This window comes from Physella acuta, unplaced genomic scaffold (assembly GCF_028476545.2).
Source record: "Physella acuta isolate Inbredline_101_S28 unplaced genomic scaffold, ASM2847654v3 ptg001101l, whole genome shotgun sequence".
Taxonomy (NCBI): domain Eukaryota; kingdom Metazoa; phylum Mollusca; class Gastropoda; family Physidae; genus Physella; species Physella acuta.
Window position 1 is genome coordinate 133181 of NW_026732618.1, and position 24878 is coordinate 158058.

Here is a 24878-nt window from a genome sequence, read left to right on the forward strand (position 1 = left end):
TTTTTTTACTTCTTTATTTTGTCACCGGGTTTTTCCCACCCATGACGACTTAAAGGGGTACTGATTTTTATAAAGGCCCATAACTTATAATAGGCTAAATAAATTGGTTAAAGATGCGTTTTTCGTGTCCTTATTATAGTAGACTGGGTAGATGCAGCATATATGAAAACCCAGTACGCCAGTCCAGATAATGTGCCCAGATATTTACAAATGAAATAGGGTGGATTCCACCCACCGTCGTACGCAGAGTTTCTTCCAGGCATCTCCCCCCCCCCCCCCCCCGCACGAAATGGAATTTATATAGAAAATATATACTTTTAACAGTGTCCGCCGCCCGGAATTTTAGTCGTCCCCCCCCCCCCCCCAGACAATTTCAAGTGCCTCCCTTCCCCGGAGAAATAAGAAACGCTGGTCGTACGGTGGTGTTTTTAACATTAGATATAGATCTATCTAGATCTAGATCTAATTTTTTTTTAAATCTAGCATCTAGCGATCTAGATCTTGATGTAATAATAAAATAATAAAATAATATCTAGATTTCTAGTCGAAATAAGTATATATTATTATCTACTTCTACATGATTTATAGAATCTAGCTTAAATTACTTTAAACACTCGGCAATCTAACAGATCAATGAATGCTTTTTAAATATTATTTTTTTTTTTTGCTTTCTAGTAGGCCCTATTTGTTTATTTAATTATTGATATTTTTGTCTTTTAAAATACCTTAATTATTTTAACCAATCCACGTTTTAAATTAATAGCTTCCGCTTTATGTTTTACTTTCGATTTTATTTTTAGCACTAATAACAACGGTAAAATTTGTAACAAAGTTGTTATCTAATCTCTATTAATGTTATATAAAAGAAAGTTGGTTCCGTCCACAGTTAGGCCTAATCACATCGATTAGATCGGGTATCTGCAGATAAGCGCAGGGAAATTGTTCTTCACAAAGTGTGTGGTTAGTCACTCTCACTTGACTCTCACTCATTCTAACGATTCTAACGAAAAAAAAAATTTAATTTTATATTTTACTAGCCGTCCCGGCCAGGCCCTGCTCTGGCTTCTGTGAAAAACCCTTCTGTTAAAGACCATTACCTGTGTGTTTAGTAATCATCATAAACCGGCATTACCCCCCCCCCCCCCCCCCCCCAACCACAACCAACCAAAACAACAAAACGCAAACATAACGGATAACGCTAACACAATTACAAATACAAAAGAAAACAAAAACCTAACAACAAACCCAACCACAAACACCAATACCAACAAAAAAAAAACAACGAAAAAGCAAACGAAAACAAACCAAATCCAAACGTAAAACCAACCAAAAACACAAATACAAACCCAAACAAAAAAAACACAAACAAAAATGAAAAAAGAAAGAACAAAAACGAACCAAATAAAAACGCAACCACTAACGCAAACCCACCTAAACACAAAGAAAACACTAACGCGAACATAAACGCCCGGGGCGGAATCACCTGTTTTAGCTTAATGAACGACTATAGTACCCCAACTTATTCATAGTCTTTTGCACTCACTTAAACGAACGCGCCTGTTTCAATTTAATGAACAATTTTAATATTCCAAGCTTATCCGTAAAATACCTACAACATTTGCACTTGATCAATCCCCACTAATTATGTAATTATTTTTTTTCCCAACACCAAAACAAAGTAATAAAAAGTAAATTATTTTCCACTAATGCAATGGTTTTATAAAGGGAAGTAATTGTGTTTTCCTAATTTATCAAAGGGAAGTAAGTGCTATAGGACTAAATAAAGACATAATTAGAATTTTTGTAAAAGATGATATTTTTTAAAAACTTGTGTTGAATGAACATGCCGACAATTATTACTATAATTTGAAAAATGAAAATTATTTCCCAACACTTTCAATAGTAATTTTTTAACTCATAAATTTAGACAAATGCGCACGATAATTGTCTAACACTTAAATCCATCCAAGACCAACGACAAACATATTCGTTACATACAGAACTGAGCTTTATATATTAGATTTTAGAAATTATTTTTTATTTTTTAGCCCTTCAAAATTACAAAAGCCAAAAAAATTATTAAGAAAATGGCCCTTACCTTAATATTTTCTAATAAATAGGCCTAATTAAAAAAAATTGTAATTAGGCCTAGTATTAATTAGGCATTAGGCCTTACTAATTACTAATTTTAGTAATTAGGCCTAAAATCCTAAATAGTAGATCTATATCTAGTAGTAAAAATTGCTCTAAAAAATGTAATAGCAATATTAACAGAGAGTGATAAAAAAATGTAAAAAAGATTAAATATTAAATAGCAGATAGAGATCTATACCTAATAAAGTAATAATTATTAATAATTAATATTAATAGTATAGGCTATAGGCACTATAGTGTGACTATAGTCTATAGGGCTAGGCCTACTAATTGAATAAATAATTGCTCTACTTAACTATAACTATAGTAGGTAGTCGGTAGGTAGTAGCATGTCCCAGCATGAGAATTAAATTTTTGATTATTTTATCCAAACCATATGAGTTTATTGGAGGGAGCATTTTTGACTTTAGCATTCTATTGGTACCAAAATTATATGTCTCTAGTTTTAATAGGCGAAACTATTTTTAAAATTGTTTTTTCTTCTTAAAAATGTGCGGTCATATAAGCCTACTAGTACTTGATCTATATATCTACTATGTAAGCCATTTAAAACTTGCAAGTAGCTGTTTCATGATTAATATGGGTTGGTATAGAGATATAGCGATGCTTTTCTTCAATTTTTTCCCAAAGTTACCTACCATCAGACAGTAACACATCAATTAGGGTAACAGTAATTAATGGTAACCCACTGGTTAGGGTGATATTGGTAACGGCAACCATAATGATAATGATAGAATATAATACAGAATAGGGATAGAGTGAAGGGATAAGCATATGATTTTGGTTAGGGACAGGGAGATGACTATGGGGAAAAACAGTGATAGGTATTGTCAAAATATGTATTGTGTACATTAGGATAATTACACAGGGTGGTAATTTAGAGGAGGTAATTGATCTGGGCTGCAAATATTATTTAGTATTTAATACTATTGGTGGCTTTTATTTTTATAGTGGAAATGAGGTATGTTGTCTTTTGTTGTGTGCGCAATGTTCTGTTAAATTTTCTTATATATTTTCATTGTTTATTTTCCATTTAAGTCAATCTTACCCTTCACAATTGTTTGCTATGATGGTGTAGTGTAAAGAGCTAAATATTCTTACATGATACTGTGGTGGATAACAGCTAGTGCAATATGTAATGATTCATAATCAAAATGGACAGAGCAAATGTTAAATATTTAGATGTACATAAATCTGAATTGGTATCTGGAAAACTCAATAAATATCATTTATCATTTTAATTAATGTAAAGTGTAATATAAAAAAAGTTTATTATCATTCACAAAAAGTAATATTTTATCTGAAAAAAAAATCATACAAATTACTCCCGTTTACATGATTATTTAAAAAATTAAAATTACATTAGAATAAATTAAAATTTGTTTTTTTTTGAAGTTGTGGTTGTGTTTAGGGTTAGTTTTAGAGTTTAGGTTTGTGTTTATGTTTTGGTTGAGTTTGTAGTGATGGTTAGGGTTTATGTTTATGTGGTTGTTTTTTTATGTTTGTTTGTGATTGTGGTTGGTTGTGGTCAGGGTCAGTTTTACAGTAAGATATAGGGTTATATATATATCACCTATATATATATAGGGTTATATATATATATATATATATATATATATATATATATATATATATATATATATATATATATATTCTCAAACATCAATATTTACATACAGACATTTAATTTAATATATTCCCAAAACAGTAAGGCAATGCTGGGAGTGAATCTACTGACATCATTCAATAACTAAGATAGAATCTGCATTGTATTTGGAGACAATAGATGTTTCATGTTTTGAACTTCCAAAATGATGTAAAATCAAAATATAAAAAAACCGTCTAAACTTTGAAATAAAATTATTGATAATTGCTCAGTGGCGTAGCGAGGTCGGGTGTCACCCGGTGCGGCACTTAATGGTGTCACCCCCCCAGAGGCGTAGCGACCCTTCCCGGGGACAAACTTTCAAATTTTCGATTTGCACCCCTCCCTCAAACTTTCGATTTGCACCCCCCCTCAAGTTTTTGATTTGCACCCCCCCCCCCTCAAACTTTCGATTTGCACCCCCCTCTCAACTTTTTCTCCATATATTTTGCTATTTTTTGCCTTGGTGTCACCCCCCTAAATGGTGTCACCCGGTGCGGTCCGCACCCCCGCCCCCCCCCCTTGCTACGCCCCTGTAATTGCTTATTACTGGCTTCTTAGCTAACATGAAAACAAAATACAGTAATGATATAAATTTTCTATTCTAGACTATTAACACAGTCACCCCTGTAAGATAACACTTTTATATTTTTAGACTCATGAGCACTTGTGATGTTCTTATTATTATCTAAAACTGCTCTTCAAATAAAAATCCACTTCACTATTATTAAATGTTCTTTTTTTATGACATCATAATTGATTTTTCTTTTATTGTATAAGCTTTTGCAAGTCTGTATTGGTTATTTTGAGATAACATTTTTGGTTTTGTTTAATGCAGATGCAGTTTTGTGTTTTGATGTTAACCTAAGATACAAATTGTTTTAATTAAATTTTGCAATGCAGTGTGCCTTGCTGTTTGGTCTGAAACTTATTTCCAGATAACATTTTAATTATATTAAGAATTAGTTACCTTTGCATTCATCTGAAAAACAAAAACGTGAAAGTTTGAATGAAGTGACTGCATTAGGAGTGGTCAAAATTGATTTACAGGATTTGCTACAAACCCTCTAACTCAATTGACTTGAGACAATGCCAGTGAGTGCATGAATAAGAAATAAAAACTTTACAACTTTTTTCAGCTTAAATAGATAAAATAAACGCAATTCTCCAGAATGGAAATTGCGCTAAAAAAGTTTGTAAAAAAAAAGTTTGTAACATTTAAAAAAATCTAAAACCTCAGTTATATGCTTTGCAAGTTTATAAGTAACTAGAAGATTGTATTTAACATAAACATTCTGGTTATTTAGTGCACACAAATTATTATCTTTTGAAACTTGATAACCATCAGTTTATGACCCACTTTACAATCAGATAATTATTTTTGATTGTTCATAAGATTGACCATTGTTATCTACTTCTTTAAACTGTATGACAGGTTAGAAAATATATTATTGTGTTGTCAGTGACCTGAGTGTGGGAGTAGTTACATAAAAGTTACATTTATCACATGACCTGCTATACTGGTGAATGACATCAGTCCACTCAGTCACTGTATGGGATCACATGGTTTTGTTTGGGAAGTTAGCATCACAGTTGTGGTAAAGCCGTGTAGCTTAAGTTTTTTTTTCTATTATTTATATGGGACTCTCTTGTTGTTGAACAGTACACATTTTATTCTATATTTCAGACTGGACCAAGGAAGTACATTCTGACACAAAAAGCCATAAAGTTTTGATTTGTAACCTTTTTTGATTCGGAAGGAAAAAAATTTCTACTTTTAAAACTTTTGGTATTTAAACCAGGAATTATGAGGTCTTTTTTAAAGTTTCGACTTCTGTTATGGAAGAATTTTTTAATACAGAAAAGAAAACCAATAGCAACAATCTTTGAAATAGGATTACCCACACTGTTTTCTTTAATTCTGATGACGCTTCGGCTGAGGGTTGAAAGCACACCACACCCTTTGCCAACATACTGGAGCCCCTGCGAGTATCGAAACTTAAACCCTAATCTTACGGATAAAATACTTGCCTACAGTCCATTTAATGATGCCACAAAACGGATAATGGACAGAGCAAATCTGACGTTACGCCTACCCATGGGTAAATAAGTTGTGTGTGTATTTTACTAATCTATGATATCATCCCAAAAGCAAAGAGAAATTTAATATATTACTATTTCGAAGTATTTTATTAGCTTTTAATTGCAAATATAAAAACAGCCCTCATAATAGTCATTTTTGCTAAATTTTACAAAAAGTTTTACAAATTTTACAAAAGTTTAGATAAAAATTCCTGAAAATCCCACTGAGAAAAACAACTACAACAAAATGACTATAAGTCAAAATTACCCTGTCCGACCTAAAGTTCTAGAAGGTAGATGAAGTATAGTTTACTATTTTGTTTACATTGGCAAATGTAGATATTGTATATTTCCCAACCACCATTTCTTCTCATAACAATATTTAAGTTACTCTAAAACAAGTTAGACTTTGCCTTAGTATTTATTAATTTTCCAAGTCAGTTTAATTTTTATGGATACTGGGAGAAACACTGGTGAAAATGTCATTATTCTTCTCTAACCTGCACAATGACATACCTTACAGAAATCTAGCAATTAAACCACCTTTCTTTGCATACATTTTTTAAAATTTACCCTTAAGAGCTTACAGTATATAAATCTTTGTACCAAATAACCCTTCAGTACATCCAAATCTGCAGATCATTTTACAAGTGAAGATGAAATGATTGACACCATCACCCAAGTCAACAACATTAACAATGAGTCTTATGCCTATCTGGGTGGAGTAGTTTTCACCAGTGACTTCAAAAATGTCAGTGGTACACAAGTGCCTGACAAAAATGTGGTGTACAAGATCCGCCTCAGGTATGGGCCATTGCTATCTACGGGCAAACAGAAAGTTGGTATCAAGAGCAACATAGCATGGTCAACCAATTTCATGTTTCCACCTTACCAAATAGTTGGGCCAAGAGAAGCTAAAAACCCATGTGATGGAGATCCTGGTGAGTCTAGTCTATTTAGTTCTTTTCTAGCCATACATTGCACATAAGGCATCTCATTCTTTAATACTGATAGTAGCCTACTTAGAATTTTTTTTTTCTTCTCATGTTGAAGTTGAAACATGTTTGACAAATTAGTTTTGGAATTATATTCCTTTTATTTTCCATCATAATAGTTAAAGTGTGATTTCTTAATTTCATTAGCATTGAGTCTATCAAAATAAATTGAAATAGTAGTATGTTTAGAAAATGGAAACAAAATATTGTCCTTTACAACAAGATTTATTATTTTCTATTGTGTGATATACATATACACAATTTAGTTTTTTTTTAACGCTCATTAAATCTAATCCAAGAATATTCAAGAGAAGGATTTCTAGCCATTCAGCATGCTGTAGATGACTCACTAATGAAGGAGTTCCTGACTGATGAAGCTTTTGTAAAGTACAAATCTACAAATCTGAAACTCAAGCGTCAACCATATCCTCCATACAAGGAAGACAACTACGTACTGGTGCTCCAGCAACAATTCCCTATGGTGGTCATGCTGAGTTTAATTGTAATTGTCCTGGGCATTGCAAGGGACATTGTTTTGGAGAAGGAAAGGAAGCTAAAGGTAGGTCCCTCTACTCAAGTTTGATTTTTACTAGCTAGATAAGCTGTAAACTTTTCTTTAGTTTTTGTTTCATTTTGACTTAAGAGCATCTAGTAGAAGTCTAAATGTATATTATTTAAAAAATTTATGACTTTTATTGAAACCCATGTAACGGTGTTACATTTGTTTTGAAATACTTGTTGGTTTGTTTTGTATATAAAGTTTTTAAAAATAATTTGAAGAAGTTTGAAGAAGCCAAGAAGTTTTCCATTTTAAATGTAAAAATAAATAATTGTGAACAGCTCTAATTAAGAGTTTCTTTGTTGTAACTTTCGTTTCCTTGGTGGGTTTCATTGTTGAAAGTTTTTGGTTTACATTTGTCTCGCAACTCACCCAAACCCAATCACTCATGTACTGACTAGAACTGGTAGTTAGGCCTTAGTTTTTGGTGTGTGTGAACTCACTCTGACCCTTTTAAATATGTCACTGCTTAGTAAGTCTGTTATTCACCAAAAGACTGATCCCAAAGGTTGTCATTAATTGAAAGATTAAGTTCTGATAAATAAGTGTGACATCATTTACAGGCTGTTGCTAGGCTGTAAAGTATAGTTATTCTGTTATTCCTGCATGGCTCTTTATAGAAAAAGAAACTTGTTTGGAAACATTGAAAGGAAAACAGAGTATCTTTCTTTCTTTCAAACATTTTTTCTCTGGGGGGGGGGGGGGGAATAAATGGGATAGACACTGGTTAAAGTATATATTTACTATATTTTTTTCTATTTTGTTTGGGAGGGGGGAAGTCATTTTTAAAATTCATTAAAAAAAGTATAAGACATGCACTTGTCAAATTTTTACAGTGGCAATTTTGAACATACTTGCATTAAACAACATAAAAATATAGGTGTATGTATTAAGCAAAATTTTTAAAATAAATAATTTGAACATGCCATGATATATATTTGCTACTCTTTCATGAACGTTTTCAAAGTGTTTTCAGTGTACTTGAACTTTGGCAAAGAGTGTTCTAACAGAATTGTGTAGTTGCAAGAAAAACTGTAACATTGTGATAGAATTTAAATTTTTAAGTTTTAACATTTTTATTACTCTTTGCTGTATAGTAAGGTCAGATTTGAAACATTCTAAAATTTTCATAGCATGCAATTTTTTAAAGTTCTGGCTAGCTTTTTACAAATTATCCAAAACAATCGGAATGTATTTTGGAAAATTTTCCATGTAAGAATTACATAGGTAGCACTTTTTGAGTCAATTTATTTGTTTTTAATTTTTTTTACCAGACATGGAGCTTTATTTAATCGGAGCAATCAATGGGATAATAAATTTTATGATTGATCAATGAGCAATGCTTTTGTTACTGAGAAAAATGTCTTAGGGGTAGACAGACTAATTTTCTGACAATTGATTTGAGAAACATCATTATAAACATTAGCTCTATTGCCTCTATATTGCAATTCAACTACTATTTTTGCATTGTTTAATAAACAGTTGCTAAACATTATCATTATTAACATAGAAATTTTCTAAATAATGTCTGGAGAAATTCTAGAATTTCACTTTTAAAAAAAGTTTAATGAACCTTCAAGATGGTAACGTATCTATGACAATGCCAAAATGTGTTTCCATATGTAGGAGAGTATGAAGATGATGGGAATCAACAACTGGCTGCACTGGGTGGCTTGGTTTACTAAACACATCCTGTTTCTGCTCATCTCCATCTCAATCATGACCTTGTTCTACTGTATAGAGCTTGACCATGAGAAGGGAGCTGTTATAGCAGAAACAAATCCTTTCATCATATTTATCTACTTTTTTTGCTATGCTATAGCTACCATCACATACTGTTTTGCCATCAGTGTCTTCTTTGCTAAAGGTGAGTGTACAATTAATTTTTAAAAAAGGGGGGAAAAAAGGAAAAATTTGTAAAAACTCTCATAAAATAAACAATAGTTTGACACAAATGAATTCTTTCTTAGAGGTAAAAGGTAGTAAAAATAACAAAAAAATTGTTATTTTGTTTTTGAAAAATAAAATAACTTTACATTTACGGATAGTCTTTAAATGATGTCATGCTATTTTCCCTGAGCTATAAAATTAGAAAGGAGTATAGCTGGAAGTTAAAAATCAAATATGAGGTATTATAGGATGAAGAAGACATAGTACTCATAAAAATATCTTCGAGTGTGCATACTTAGTCGTAGAAGAATGGTTCTAAGCAGAAACCCTGACTAATTAAAATGCAGAAATAAACAGTTGCTAAACAAGAGCAATTTAAGCAAAGCAATGGGAAAATTATGCAAAAGACAGCAGATAATTTTGAAAGAAAATCTGAGCGGGCTGTTTGATAATATGACATCAGTAAAAAATGCTCTTCAAAGTTGCACCTGCAAAAGCTGTTAATAGACATGCTGGGAAATACCATCAACAGCTTCGTTTAACATAAAAACTTAGCTCTTTTTAACTAATTACTGAACCATCAGACAAGAGGGGGTTGGACAGTGCATAAGTGGTGTAACTTACCTACCCATATCACTAAACTTGTGCTAAAATGGAAGCACTTTTAAGTAGCATAACTTGAACATATGAAGTTTGCAGCCTTTAGGAAATGAGCCACTACCATAGATCCTCTAATAGATTCCTGCAAGCAATCACATTTTTTTCCAGATAATTTAATACATGCCCTACCATTACGTGATAGACCATTATTTTCAATTATTATTTTCAATATGTAAGAAACTTTCTAAAAACAACTTTATTGTTTAAAATGTTGAAAAAAACTTTAATATTAGGCCTATATTAAATTTTTATTAGAAAGAGTGGAGATGTTATAAAAGTTTCAATGCATTACAATATTTTAAATATTTTTAGCTATGAAGTTTTAATTCAGAAATCAACAGTGTTGGAGCGATTCCTAATTTTGTGTTCTAAGTAAAATTTTTATTGCAAATATTTTACGGTACTCTACATTATTTACACAGTTTTTTAAAAAGAAAATTGATTTGATTTACTCCATTTCAGCCAACACTGGAGCAGCCATAGCAGGGATCATGTATTTTTGCATGTACATCCCATATTTTTTCTTGCAACAAAGATACACAACTCTAAGTTTTGTTGCCAAGCTGGTTTCCTGTCTGGACTTTCAGGTGGCCATGGCATATGGTGGTACATTGCTGGGCATGTTTGAGGGAGTGGGTGAGTCAAGATTCATGTCATTAGAGAGGGTGGGGGGGGGGGGGGTAGCTGTGGCATATGGTGGTACATTGCTGGGCATGTTTGAGGGAGTGGGTGAGTCAAGATTCATGTCATTAGGTAGAGTGGGGGGGGGGGGGGGTAGCTGTGTCGTATGGTGGTACATTGCTGGGCATGTTTGAGGGAGTGGGTGAGTCAAGATTCATGTCATTAGATAGAGTTGGGGGGGGGGGGTAACTGTGTCATATGATGGTACATTGCTGGGCATGTTTGAGGGAGTGGGTGAGTCAAGATTCTTGTCATTAGATGGGGGGGGGGTGGCTGTGGCATATGGTGGTACATTGCTGGGCATGTTTGAGGGAGTGGGTGAGTCAAGATTCATGTCATTAGATAGAGTGAGGGGGGGGGGGGTAACTGTGTCATATGATGGTACATTGCTGGGAATGTTTGAGGGAGTGGGTGAGTCAAGATTCTTGTCATTAGATGGGGGGGGGGTGGCTGTGGCATATGGTGGTACATTGCTGGGCATGTTTGAGGGAGTGGGTGAGTCAAGATTCATGTCATTAGATAGAGTTGGGGGGTGGTATTATAAGTAGTGGGATTGTAGAGGTGTAAGGCAACTTTTTTAGGCTTGGGTTGCAGTTTTAAGCATGATTATCATATAGGCTATTAATATTATTATATTAATGTTTTAAAATACTGCCATTAGAGAACTTGCTAACTTGATATAACTGTGTTTTAATCCACGTATTAACTATAATACTTGCAGGCTCAGGGATTCAGTTGTCAACACTTAACTCTGGTGTGTCTGTGGATGATGACTTCTCAATGATGTTTGTGCTCATCATGTTGATTGTAGACTCAGTCATTCACTGTCTGATTGCCTGGTACATTGAAGCTGTTTTCCCTGGGGACTATGGTGTCCCACAACCTTGGTATTTCCCAGTTTTGGTAGGTTTATCATTACATCTCTTTTTAAAGCACAGGATACACTTATTATTTGAAAAATAATTATAACTCCACCAGTGTAATAAAATTGTCTGATGAAAAATCTATTAAAATTTTTAACAGAAAAGCTATTGGGGATGTTGCCATTCCCCTCTAGACTATACTGAACTTGATGACGCTGTCAATGTAGGGCAGGATCCATCTTTGTTTGAGAAAGAACCAAATGAGCATGCTGGGATTAGGATTAGAAATCTTCGCAAAGTAAATTTAAGGCTATTTAAACATATATACAAGCTTCATTATATTCCATATTTTTTGTAAAGGTACGAGCTTTGTAATGACTATTTATATAAGTAAAAATTTCCTGAATGATATTTGCAAAATATTGTGATCTTATTTTAAATTTGCTGTTATACCTAAAATATTTTCCTAGTTGCAAGATGATGTTTATGTTGTGTTTCAGGTGTATGGCAGTGGTAAGAAGAAAAAAGTTGCTGTTGCTGGGATGACATTAAATATGTATGAAGGACAGATAACTGCATTACTGGGTCACAATGGTGCTGGCAAAACTACTACAATGTCTATGCTGACCGGTACGTTGGTTACAAATTTTTCTGTCTACGGTGTTACTAGTTACTATTTTAATCAAATAGAATTTGCCTGTGTCAGGAATAATTTATGTTTATGTTTTAAGAGGAACATGGTTAAACACTTGAGTCAGATAAATTTACATTAATAGTTTTTAAAAAATGTAATGTGTAAATAATGTGTAAACTTGCAGGTTTCTACCCACCAACCAGTGGCACTGCTCTCATTAATGGATTTGATATCCGTCGGGAGATCAGTGAGGTCCGCAGCAGCCTTGGCCTTTGTCCCCAACATGACATTTTGTTTGATAACCTCACAGTGGAGGAGCATATGATTTTCTTTGGTTTGGTATGTCTGGACAAAACTAAACTTTTTAGTAGAAGAGCTACCATATTAAAAATACAATGTACACAGTAACAAACAAACAAGAGCCTATTACATGCAAATGTATGCTTTTTATATCAGCTTAAAGGTGTACCCAGGAACCAGATAATGCCACAGTGCTCAGAGATGTTGAAAGACATGGAACTTTTCCCCAAACTTAAGGCCAAGTCAAAAACCTTGTCTGGTGGGATGAAGAGGAAACTTTCTGTTTGTATTGCACTCATTGGAAACTCAAAGGTAGCTGCGAAAGTTGCTTTCTAACTTCATTTTTAAATAATATTTTCTTCTTAATTATGTTTATTACAAGAGAATCAATGCTGTTATTAAGGTATGGTTTAATTATTTTCAGATTTCTTAAATAACTTTTTCAAAAATCCATTAAGATATTATTTCAATAATAGTTTTGATCAAACTTATTGTAACAAAATATTTTTTTGTTTTTTTAAAATGCTAGGTAGTATTTTTGGATGAACCTTCTTCTGGCCTTGACCCCAATGCTAGGCGCAACATATGGACAGTTTTACAAAAAAATCGAGCTGGCAGGACTATGGTACTCAGTACTCACTTCATGGATGAAGCTGATTTGCTTGGTGACAGGATTGCCATCATGGCAGATGGGATTGTCAAGTGCTACGGGAGTTCTCTTTTCTTGAAAAAGAAATATGGTGGGTTTTTTGTTTTATTATTATGAATATTTTTATGTATTGTTGCTTATAGTTTAGTTTTTTTTAATTGAGCTTTGACTTAGGAATATATCAATTTTTTAGATTCAATTTTAAATAATTCTCGAGCATTATTAAGCTTAAAAATACTCATAACCACATATTTATAAAGATATAAAATATTTTTATATTATTTTTTGATAAATGTTATTTTCTATTATTTTTCTGTTAATCTGTTAACTTTATTTGGTTTCATAGTTTTGTTTCTTTTCTATGCTAATAGTTCCTAACATTAAATTTAGCATTTTTTTAATTCTTAAAATTATCATTGTTCACCAAAACTTTTAATGTGATGTTTACCTCACCAGGAGCTGGCTACCATATGGTAGTGGTCAAGGAACCCACCTGTGATGTAAAGAACATCATATGTGTGGTCAAGCAGCACATACCAACAGCTGAGTTAGAGAGCAACGTAGGAGCAGAACTCAGCTTTATTCTCCCCCAAAACTGCGTGGAAAACTTTGAGGCACTTTTTGCAAATTTAGAACAGAGACAGAGGGAGCTGGGCATCAGCAGCTTTGGTGCCTCAGTCACCACAATGGAAGAGGTCTTTTTAAAGTGAGAATATTCCCTATGTCCTTTAAGTTTACTCCTGCAAACACAAAGAATTTATTTGATAGTTTTCATATATAATGAAACGATAACTCATTTTTCTTTTGAGATTAATATTTTTAAAGTTATTCTTGTATAACCTCATATAGCTTATTATATTGCACAGAAATAGTTTATTATAATAGTAAATGTTGTCACCTAGAAATTCATTTGTACATTTACTCAGTGATTATCTGTAGTCCAAAAAAATAATGTGTTGGCTCATGAATGTAGTAATCCTGAATCTCTATTGTCAGTCAGTATTTAATTGTTTTCTTATTGCAATGATTTCTGTAGAGTTGGGGAATCTGCTGCCAGTAATGGTAAAGACAGATTATCACGGTTCAATGATAAGAGCACCAGCCCAACTACCACAAGTACCAGCACAGTCCCATACAGCAATAATGGCAACCTTGAACACCCCATCAATCATAGGATATACAGAGAGCCAGACAGTGCCTTGCTAGATCTGTCTCAGAATGATTCCCCCTCATCTCAACCTCTGAGTAAGTTTATATTTTTAAAATTTCATCTATTGACAAATAACTACATACAGGCTGCTTTGCAGGTTCAAGTCAGTAGACCGTCCCTAAGTCCACCCAACTCTGATGGGTACCTAACTCACGTTAGGGAAAGTAAAGGCGGCTGGGCCTAGTGCTGACCACACTATCTCTTCATATGCAGAGGTCACAGAAACAAGTGAACTCTACTTCACTTGCCCCATAGACCGTCAGGTTTGAAAGGGAAACTTTACTTTTTTTTTAGGCTGCTTTCTGTTACTTTTTACCTAATATTTTTAACAAGGTTACTTTATAATGACCAAAATAAAAAATATTTGCTTCCTTTTAGGTTAAAGAAACAAAGTGACAACTTGTCTTTTACAGGAAAAAAATTTCAATTTAATCTCTTGAATTATTTCAGCTGAGGGCTGACTACACATTTTTCAACCACTACATGTATTTAAAAAATTATTTAAACAGATCTTGTTTTTTAAAAAACATTGCACTTGAAAATAGTCTTCATTTATTATATTTCAGCCTAAAAAGTTCGATGATTTTAAAAATAATCAATAAAAATAACATCAACTCAAGCAAAGTATTACAAAAAAAAAAACCCACACTTTTGTTATTTAAAAAAAAAATATATAGAATATTTTTTTAAAACTTAATATTTCCTTCTTTCACTGGTATTTTCCATTGAGACATTAATAGCTACATGGAATAAAAGGTACCATACATAAGAAAAATCTCCTATGCATTCGGACACTAAAGGGTTAAAGCATTTTTACACCATTTTTGAACAGTGAAAACTATTTGTGAATCTTTTTGTCCCTGAGTATACTGTTTACCCTATCACAAATGTGAATCTGAGAAATTTTAAATAACTTATACCGATTGTATGTCCCATATTTACTGGAACCTAATAAAAGGAAAGGGTTAAACAAAACATCAAAATCATTGAGCTTATTTTTCTCAAATTATCTGATGGCATTTTAGTCAAAGCTTGTTCTCAGAAATATAATGGAAATGTTTGTGTGCTGTTGTCCTACTGTTTAAATACAGTGTTGTGCTGTAAATTTTAAAATATGTTTTAATCCTTGCCCATTTCATTCCAGTTTTAAACTACAGGCTGGAAAAAAACACAGGCATGAAGTTGTTTTTGCAGCAGTTTGTGGCAATGTTCATGAAACGTGCCATCCACACATTTCGCAACAAACTCGTCACCATCAGCCAGCTTGTGATTCCTCTCTTCTTCACTGTCATGGGCTTAACAGTGCTTAAAACTCTCCCATCCTTCATAGACATGCCTCTTCTGCGCCTTGTCCCAGAGGACTTTGGGAAAAACTACATTCCTTACAGCACAGATTTGTTTGATGAGGACATGGCTCAAACATTTGCCCACCAGTTTATGCCAAAATCCCCTTCCATACCAGTGGATATTTCTAAAGAACCTGGTTTTCAAAATAATTCCAATGTTGAAGACTACTTAGTACAAAAGGGGATGAAAGATATTGGATTATATAACCTGAGGTACATGCTTGCCTGGGAGTTCAACAACTCTTCCGTGACATCTTATTTCAACAACCAAGGGTACCACAGCATTGCTATCTCACTGACGGCCATGTTTAATGGCCTTGTCAAATATTTTACCAACAGTTCTGATTACAGCATTGAGACTGCCAACCATCCTTTGCCCAGGCTTACTATTGATAAGGTAACAGAATATAAAATAAAATTTATTTTCTCAAACTTTGGAATTAGAAACAGTTGTTAAAATATTTGTTATTATGAAGTGGTAATAATAGATGTTTTTAATAACTATAGTAACAGAGCTTTAAAATAAAACCATTGGTATTAACTGGTCATAGTCAAAGCACTTCTTAATCAACTCATTGAGCAACGTTAATAAAAATTTCTTGCTTTATAACAGGCTAACGATGAAGCCAGTGGAAAAGACTTTACAGGATTCACACTTAGTTTCAACTTAAGTTTTGGCATGGCTTTCTTAGCCAGCAGCTTTGTTGTGTTCCTTGTGAGAGAAAGCACAGTGAAGGCCAAGCACATTCAGTTTGTCAGTGGTGTTCACCCAGTCAACTTTTGGGTGTCAACCTTCTTCTGGGACCTCATCAACTACTTCATCCCTTGCCTGTTTATCATCGTGTCCTACTTCGCCTTTTCCATAAGCAATTATACAGTTGACTTACATTGGCTTCAGTTGATATTAATTTTTCTTTTATACGGCTGGGCCATGTTGCCTTTCATGTATTTCTTTTCATTTGCCTTTACTGTACCAGCTACAGCTTATGTATGGATTACCATGTTCAATATTCTCACTGGTAAGTTTTATTTTAGTCTACCATCATTTTTAATTTCACACTTTTTTTTTACTTAAAAATTAATTATTCTTTCTTGTAAGATAAATTTCAACAAAATTTTAACAATAATACTCAAAATGAATTATGCTTATTAAAAAGATAAATGATAAGGGTACAATAATCACTAAGCACCCATTGTTGTGCACAGAAAGATATTGTGAAAAATAAAACTGAGGTATATATTCTTAAAATGCACCCTCAGCTTTTTTAAATAAATGAAAAGGAGGGCTATCTTTTTCTGCATGACCATTATAAAATTGTTAAACAACACTCTTTTTTCAATGAGTGTGTAATAATAATTTAGATCCCAATATAATATAGATCCCAATATAATATAGATCTTACTGTACACTATTTGTTCAATATATGCATGGTTTATGTGTTTGTTTCAGGTGTGGCCACCCTCCTTGTTGTTGCTATTTTAAGCATTCCTCAAATAGGCTTGGAAGATGTGTCAATAGTTCTAGAGTGGATTTTCTTGGCTGTATTCCCTAACTTTTGTTTATCTCAAGGAATGTTGCAATTTTATGAAAACTACCAGTTTCAAGACATATGTCGGCCTGTCTATGAAAATAAATTTGCATGTCCATTGTATGTCTTAAAGCATCTACAAAATCCATGCTGTCCAGGTAAGATTTATACAACAAAATTCATTTTAAAAAACTTTAAAGGCTTAGAAATCATAAATAATAGCTAATAAGATATGTGTGACATTAAGCTATGTGCTTTTATCTTTTTATGTTGCTATTTAAAAAAAATTAAGTTAAATGTTAATTAATAAAGTGGGAGTGATCTAAACTTTCTCTAATATTCTTATAGGGGGATGACAGTTCGGGATATAGACATGATTTTTAATAAATTTTTAATTACATAAACTGTTTAAGAAAGAATGGAATCTCATAGAAAAAAGAATTGTGCGTCAAATGAACAAAAAACAATGTATCTATAATAGTCGTTCACTGAGCCAGGCGCGTCCACCGGCGCTCGGACAGGGCGGGATTTGGTGCAATTGGCTAGACTGTGAGCATTATGCATTTATTTTTGCATTTAAGTCGTGTTTATATTATGAGTGTTTTCTTTTGTGTTTGTGATTTCTAGGCTAATAAAAAAAATGTGAATGTAAAATCTACGGACCTTCAAGAAGGAATTATTGTTGCAATAATATAATTAGCAAAATGTGAATGCAAATTTATGAGTGTTGTCTTTTGTGTTTGTTTTTCGCTTGTGTTTGCATTGTGTTTGTTTGCATTTGTGTTTGTTTGCATTTGTGTTTATGTTGTGTTTGTGTATTATTTTGTGTTTTTGTTTGTGTTGTGTTTGTGTTGTGTTGTGTTTATGTTGTGTTGTGTTTATGTTGTGTTGTTTTTTTTTGTTGTGTTTGTATTGTGTTTGTGTTGTGTTGTGTTTAGTTTTGTTCTGTTCCAAAGTTGGTGCATTTAAAAAAGATTTACCGTGGCGGAGCACGGGTATGCAGCTTGTTTAATATAGCGGAATGTCAGTGTTTTATTAATTGATGAGCTGACCCACGACGTAGCATACGCCGCTATCTAGTTGTTTTATTTTCTGCTTATCTGCAATTCATAATTTGTGAATTCGACACCACCAATGCTGCGACTGAAAATATTTTGCTTTAAAACACTATCAGTAGCCCGTGAAGGACGATTATCCTCACCCTCACTTTCCACCCCCCCCCCCTTTCGTTAAAGCAGCCGTCCGTGATGACAGTTTACAGGACAACATTGAAAAGATCAAGCAGAGCTTGTTATTACCTCCCCTAAGTTTCAAATCATTTAAGACCTAACTTATCTGCCCTTAATAGTCTTCGATTGTAAACAGCTTACCAGACTGGTGGGGTGGGGGTGGTAGCGATATGGTCTGTTGAAATTTTGTATTTCTATCTGAAACATTACTTAAGTTATAGGTTTTTGAAAATCCAAAAGTAGAATAAGTTCCACTTCCAGTTACCAGAAATTGCTGAAAAGTTGATGCATAACTACAAATTTGATATAATACTTATACATGAAATTTTTATCAACCTAGCTATAATGGTACTCAGGTTATTATCATGTTTACAGACACACACACTCACAGATATACGGACAAAATCACAAAACTATGTTTTTCCGACTCAGGGAGGTTGTAAAATGTTGAGATTTGTGAAAATCTCGGTTTTGATTTTAACATGATTACAATACTTCTACTATACTTCAAACACAAGAAAGTAAAAAACCTGTTTTGTTCAGTTTAAAATGTGAATATTTAACCTAAACATTTTTGTTCTTCCTTATTATTTAATTATCCTTATAACAACTATTGCCAGTACTTTTTTAAAAAGTTTGTTAAATTTAATTTTTCAATTCAAATTTACAGGAATCTGCGGTGATAATTGTTTTTATTACAACCAAAACTATTTTGGTTGGGAAAAAAGTGGCGTTGGTCGAATGTTGGTTTTTCTTGTTATCCAAGGCTGTGTCATGTGGACTTTGATCTTTCTCTCAGAGTATGGAATCTTACAGAAGGTAAAATAAATACATTCTTCAACAAATTACAATCTTATACCTAAAGGTTCTAAACAGAAATTTTATGTTTATTTTCATTAAACTATGTTATCTTATTTAAATGGATAAAATAGAACAGATAATTTACCTGCAATATATTCACTGTATGGTTGAGCACTTTTAATAACCCAAAAAATCTAAACTTCACATTGCAGCCTAGATGTAGTGCTGAACACTCTATCAGTTCATATACTAAGATCAGAGAAACAGATAAACTCTGTCATCTGCCAAACTGAATATCTGTTCTGAAAGTGAGCTTTTTTATTTTTAGCTTCAGTACATGATGTTTCCAAGTCAAAAAGCTATCAATCTATCATCAAAGAACTACACCTCACAAATGAGCAGAGACAGTGTTATACAAGAAGATGAAGATGTGGCTAAAGAAAGAGAAAGAATTGACAGCACTCCCCAATCTACTCTCATCAGGTGGGTTGGGTTTATTGTATTCTGTTTAGTGTGGCGCAGTCTTCATGCTGTACCAGTAAGTAATAGATATGTTTTAAAAAATTTCATTAAAATACATTTTACAATCTGCACAACTATAAAATTATACTTTATCATATGACCTTACAGGATTTAATACATTTCTTGAATAAAAAATTCTTAGTTCAATAAGCAAAATGTTTCAACTGATCAAAAGTATGTGTTTTTGTTTACAGCTCAGAGAAACTAGTGCTAAAAAATCTGACAAAGTATTATGATGACTTCCGGGCAGTGGATCATCTGAGTGTAGGAATACCAGCTGGGGAGTGCTTTGGTCTTCTTGGAATTAATGGAGCAGGAAAATCTAGTACCTTTATGATGTTAACAGGAGACACTTCAATAAGTAGTGGGGAAGCTTTCTTAGACACTTATAGTCTTAAAACACAGAGGGAATTGGTAAGCTTATGTTTCTTCCTTTAATTAGTTATGCATTGATTTTGTCTAATAGCATTATTTTAAATGTTTTTTTTTTTATTGTCTATTGGAAGCTGTGTACTAATGATGAAAATTTTATCAATCTATACTCAGGCTCGTAAGCGCTTAGGATATTGTCCACAATTTGATGCATTGATTGGTCAGCTGACTGGCAAGGAAATTTTGACCTTATTTGCACGTCTGCGTGGGATTAAAGAACAAGATATACCTGAAGCTGTCAGCAGTCTGATGAATGCTATGACACTGACCCAGTATGCAGACAAGCAGTGTGACACCTACAGGTACTTGTTCATTCAACATGTAGTGTTTACTTATATCTGGTTTCTTGCATGACTTGCCAGTGTAATGAATCAACCATTGTATGATGTTACAGTGGTGGCAACAAAAGAAAGCTGAGCACAGCCATAGCTTTGATAGGAGACCCAGATGTTGTTTTCCTTGATGAGCCAACCACTGGGATGGATCCTGTTGCCAGGAGAATGTTGTGGGAAGTTTTGTCTGATGTTCGAGACAGCGGGAGAACTTTAGTCCTCACCTCACATAGGTAGATCAATTTTTTTTTGCCTTTCGAACCAATAATTCTTTAATTAAATGAAATCCAAAACCTTACAAAAATATCAGTCTTAGAATTTTATTTAAGCTAGATACTTAATATGCTATTTCTTTTATTTGACTTTTAGACTTATAAGCTTTATTTTTTTTTTACTTATTCTGTCCTGTATAAGGCAATTGATGAACACATTTGTTCTGCTTAATTTCTGTTGTTTTTTTTTTTGACATTTAATTATTTTATTTAAGATGTATGCTTTTATCAGCTATTTTTTTTAGATCCGTTATGCTGTTGAACATTTTGGTTGTAAGTCTTTTGTCACGAGTCCTTGATTCTGGAGTTCTTTTGTTAAGGCTATTTTAACTGGGTCATTTTTATCTGGGCCCTTTTAGTCAGGGCTGTTTTGTCATGAGTGATACTGATGTGCCAACTGGTAGCTTATAGAAGAAAAACAATACCCTCTGTTGGTCTGTTCATTCTTTCATGAATTACTATTTTTTGAGATTTGTATCAAAAATTGTTTCATTTGTAACATATTCGGGAGGAGATTATTTTTTTTAAATCATGCGAAATAAAGCAAAGCAAAAGTATTGGAAACAATCACATCAGGGTCTGATGTTAAACAATCAATAAATCATGCAGCATTGAATGTGGTGATATGAGGAGATGTACAAACTATATAAACAATTTCAGATTGTTTGGATAGTCAGTCAGAAATTATTTTTATTATTGGCTTCATATTTTCATGTTTTTTTTTTCCATTTTAAAGTTCATTAACAATTCTTTATCATTTCTCCCAGCATGGAAGAATGTGAAGCCCTATGCACGCGATTAGCCATCATGGTAAATGGGCAGTTCAAATGTCTGGGCAGCATACAACACCTGAAGAACAAATTTGGGGAAGGCTACACATTTACTGCCAAAGTGGCCTACCCTCCAGATGGGGGCCCACCCAACATGGCCCCACTGATGGAGTTTATAAACAGCACCTTTCCTAGAAGTAAACTGACAGACATTCATGAGAACATGATCAACTACCACATCACTGACACCCAGCTGACCTGGTCTCAAATGTTTGGGGAGATGGAGAGGGCCAGAGAAAGACTTGGCATAGAAGATTACCTGGTCAGTCAGACCTCACTGGAACAAGTTTTTATTTACTTTGCTCGCATGCAAGAAGACCAAGACAATGTCAAAAGAAAAAGACAGGGATGCTGTTGTTTTCCCTGTTCATGCCGTCACAGTGAACCATGAACCTGTACCGCAGTGTAACATGAGGACTAGACTTAGATGACGTTTTGCTCTCTTTAGTGTGATACCAAAATTTATTTGGTCTGGTTATGTCTTGTAATACGTTATAAAAATGAGCATAGTTCAATTTTCCCACCAAAGCCTACTAGATATTAATTAAATAAAACTGCACAGATATGCATGAAATTAGCATATACATTCCATTGTTGTAGCTCTTTGATCTCAAGATGATCTTGAAAGTTTTCAAGATACTTGCTTTAGTGGATGATACTGTGCTTAGCATTGACTTCCTGTGTTTGAATTTGAATTAGCAAGCAGCACACTAACAACTTCTGAACAAAAAAATCACAACATCACAATGATAAAACATTACACCTACTTTATGTAACAAGTTTCTTTTTCATTAAATATATATTGTATAGTTATTTGAAAGTGTAATCATACAAAGTACTGACACTATAAAAAAAATTCATGCACTAGTTTATAATTTTTTTATTTAAAATTGTTTTTGTAACAACAACTTCATCTTGTTATTTCTAAGAGCTTACTATCAAATTTGGCTTGCTTGCATAACAAGCACAGAAAACTGTGATATATTTTTTACTAAGATCCACTATGTTGAAATATATACATAGGTAAATATAGATTTATATATACAGTAAATTTTATATTATTTATTTATTCATCATATGTATTGTGAGTTTTTTTGTAATTAACAATAACTCAAGTAAAGAAATGGTTTAAATTGAACTATGATATAAATTTGGGTATAACAAGGAAATATTTCTCTTACCCCTACTAACTACTAAAAGCCAATTGAAATTTTAAAAGCTGAAGTTTAAAGAATTTTTTTTAAAAATAATATTCATTTAAGCCTTAACGTTAGGTCAACCCAGTTACTTCTTACATTTTACTTCTCTTGTCTAACATGACAATCCAATTGTGTATATTTACATTCATCTGGTTTTTGAATTGCACAAAAAATTATGAGGCAGTGTGCTGCAAATTAGGAGTATTGAACTAAACTAATTTTGTTTTCTTTTACAATTTTGCTAGCAGTTTAAAAAAAATCTTGTTCATCACTTATTTTTTAGTTTTCTATAATGATATTTTTAAATTAATTAATGAAACTTGTGATCTTGGCTGTTAATAAAATAAATGTAAATAGATTTAAAGAACTTTATTTAATCTCCTGGACAAGATACTTGAACAAAGGATATTTGTTACATGCCACACCGGTGCTCAACTGTAATGGAAAGACTTTTTCTCATTGATATTTTTCATATGTATTTATCTTATACAAATTAAATTTTCAGTTAAATGGTATTTTGTCAATATAAGAATTCTTTGTCACTACCATGTTATTTAAATAGCTTATAGCTATATGTACCTTAATATATAATTGTAAAATAGTAATTTAAAATTGTTGCTAAATAAAAATTAAAACATGGCTACTGAAAGCAGTTTTGTAGTGCATAATTAATATGTTTACTTTTTAAAATCTCTTCTTTATTTTTAGTGTTGTTTATTTAATAGAATGGAACTCTTTTTTAATAGTTTTATTATTATTTATTATTATTTTAATAAATCAACTTTGAATGTTGAAATGTTGAATTACTTCACTGTATATTTACTTTTATTTATAACTTTTTCATCCAAAATAGCTTTCTCTAATATGTTATGCATTTTTTTCATTCAAAATAGTTTTCAGTAATATTGTTTAAACTTCTTTAATTCAAAATAGCTTTCTGTTAGTACGTAATGTAAAAGTAAACAGTATACAATTTTTAGATTATTTTTTATAACTATACATTATTTAATAAAATATTTTGTTATAATTATAAGCCTTCATATACAATTGTTATGTTGGACAATCTTTCACTTTATTCAAATACTTTTTTTGAAAAGAAATAAATATATTGCACTGCTTTAAAATATGTGCTTTAAAGATAAATGAAAATAAAAAAATGAATGCAATTTCTAATGCCCCAATGGTTTTATTTAGCATGGTAGTCATGTGTAAAAAAAAGTTTATTTACCATGATAGATACAAATATAGATTAATCAAATTTGTTTGAAAATTGATCCTCAAATCTAAGCCATGATAAAGTGGTAGTAAGAGAATACATATACTTTATAAAATGGTTGGACTCTTAATTCAGATTGTTTTAAAATTGAAATATAAAACAGGCTAGACAGTCCATAGCATTCTTAAATAGTGTGTAGTAACATGGTTTTTATGCAAGTGGAGTTTCAGTACACTTATTTGGTTTATTATTTTATAATATAAGAAATACCAAATTACCAACATTAGGGCCTACTATACATGGCTTACTAAGGTTGCCATTGGAAGATGCTATGAAGTCCATTCTATAAGGCTTAAGTAAGATTGAGACCATTGGTTTACAGTTCTGCCATTAGTGTAAGATACTGAGGTCCATGTCATAAGGTGTAAAACTGAGACCATTGGTTTACAGTTCTGCCATTACAGTATAAGATACTGAGGTCCATCCAAAAAGGCTCAAGGTTAACACTACAGAACGGCTACAACCTATGCCAGCAAATATTGAGTCAAATGTTTATTTATAGGGATTTGTTGCTGTTCAAACTTTTTAAATGAAATGCATGTGTTGCAGTTATCATTAATTTTAGCATAACTTACCAAAAGGCAGCTCTACATTAATAGCAAAGTGCCACATGTGCATAATGACACCTTGATTGTTTCAGGATAGGTCACATTGAATTTGTTAATATTACATTTATATGTTTTATAGATTTTGTATGAAAAAGAAAAGTAATGTTTCTGCTGTTTCATCAAGGTATGCCATTTGCCTTTGTTCCTCTGTTTATTTCTGTACAAGTTTTTTCTTATCTA

General features: G+C 32.6%; 1 protein-coding gene across 1 annotated transcript; it reads left to right on the forward strand.

Annotated features, from left to right (window-relative positions):
* Window positions 1–748: 748 nt before the first annotated feature.
* On the forward strand, window positions 749–23453 carry LOC131955773 (phospholipid-transporting ATPase ABCA3). Its single transcript, XM_059320028.1, has 23 exons — window positions 749–960; window positions 5487–5901; window positions 6520–6822; window positions 7176–7435; window positions 9062–9302; window positions 10448–10621; window positions 11388–11569; window positions 11690–11827; window positions 12030–12159; window positions 12348–12502; window positions 12620–12775; window positions 12993–13203; window positions 13569–13818; window positions 14149–14357; window positions 15467–16065; window positions 16282–16687; window positions 17119–17355; window positions 19097–19245; window positions 19556–19710; window positions 19944–20163; window positions 20296–20483; window positions 20576–20746; window positions 21553–23453. The coding sequence occupies exons 2-23, from the start codon at window positions 5607–5609 to the stop codon at window positions 22004–22006; spliced, it is 5283 nt and encodes a 1760-aa protein (XP_059176011.1). The 5' UTR covers window positions 749–960; window positions 5487–5606; the 3' UTR covers window positions 22007–23453.
* Window positions 23454–24878: the final 1425 nt, after the last annotated feature.

Bases quoted from the DNA above. Each gene is read 5' to 3' on its own strand.
- LOC131955773 (XM_059320028.1), top strand. From the start codon at position 5,607: ATGAGGTCTTTTTTAAAGTTTCGACTTCTGTTATGGAAGAATTTTTTA. The intron at 11,828-12,029 runs GTAAATTTAAGG...GTTGTGTTTCAG, and splicing joins GGATTAGAAATCTTCGCAAA to GTGTATGGCAGTGGTAAGAA. The intron at 12,776-12,992 runs GTAGCTGCGAAA...TTAAAATGCTAG, and splicing joins CACTCATTGGAAACTCAAAG to GTAGTATTTTTGGATGAACC.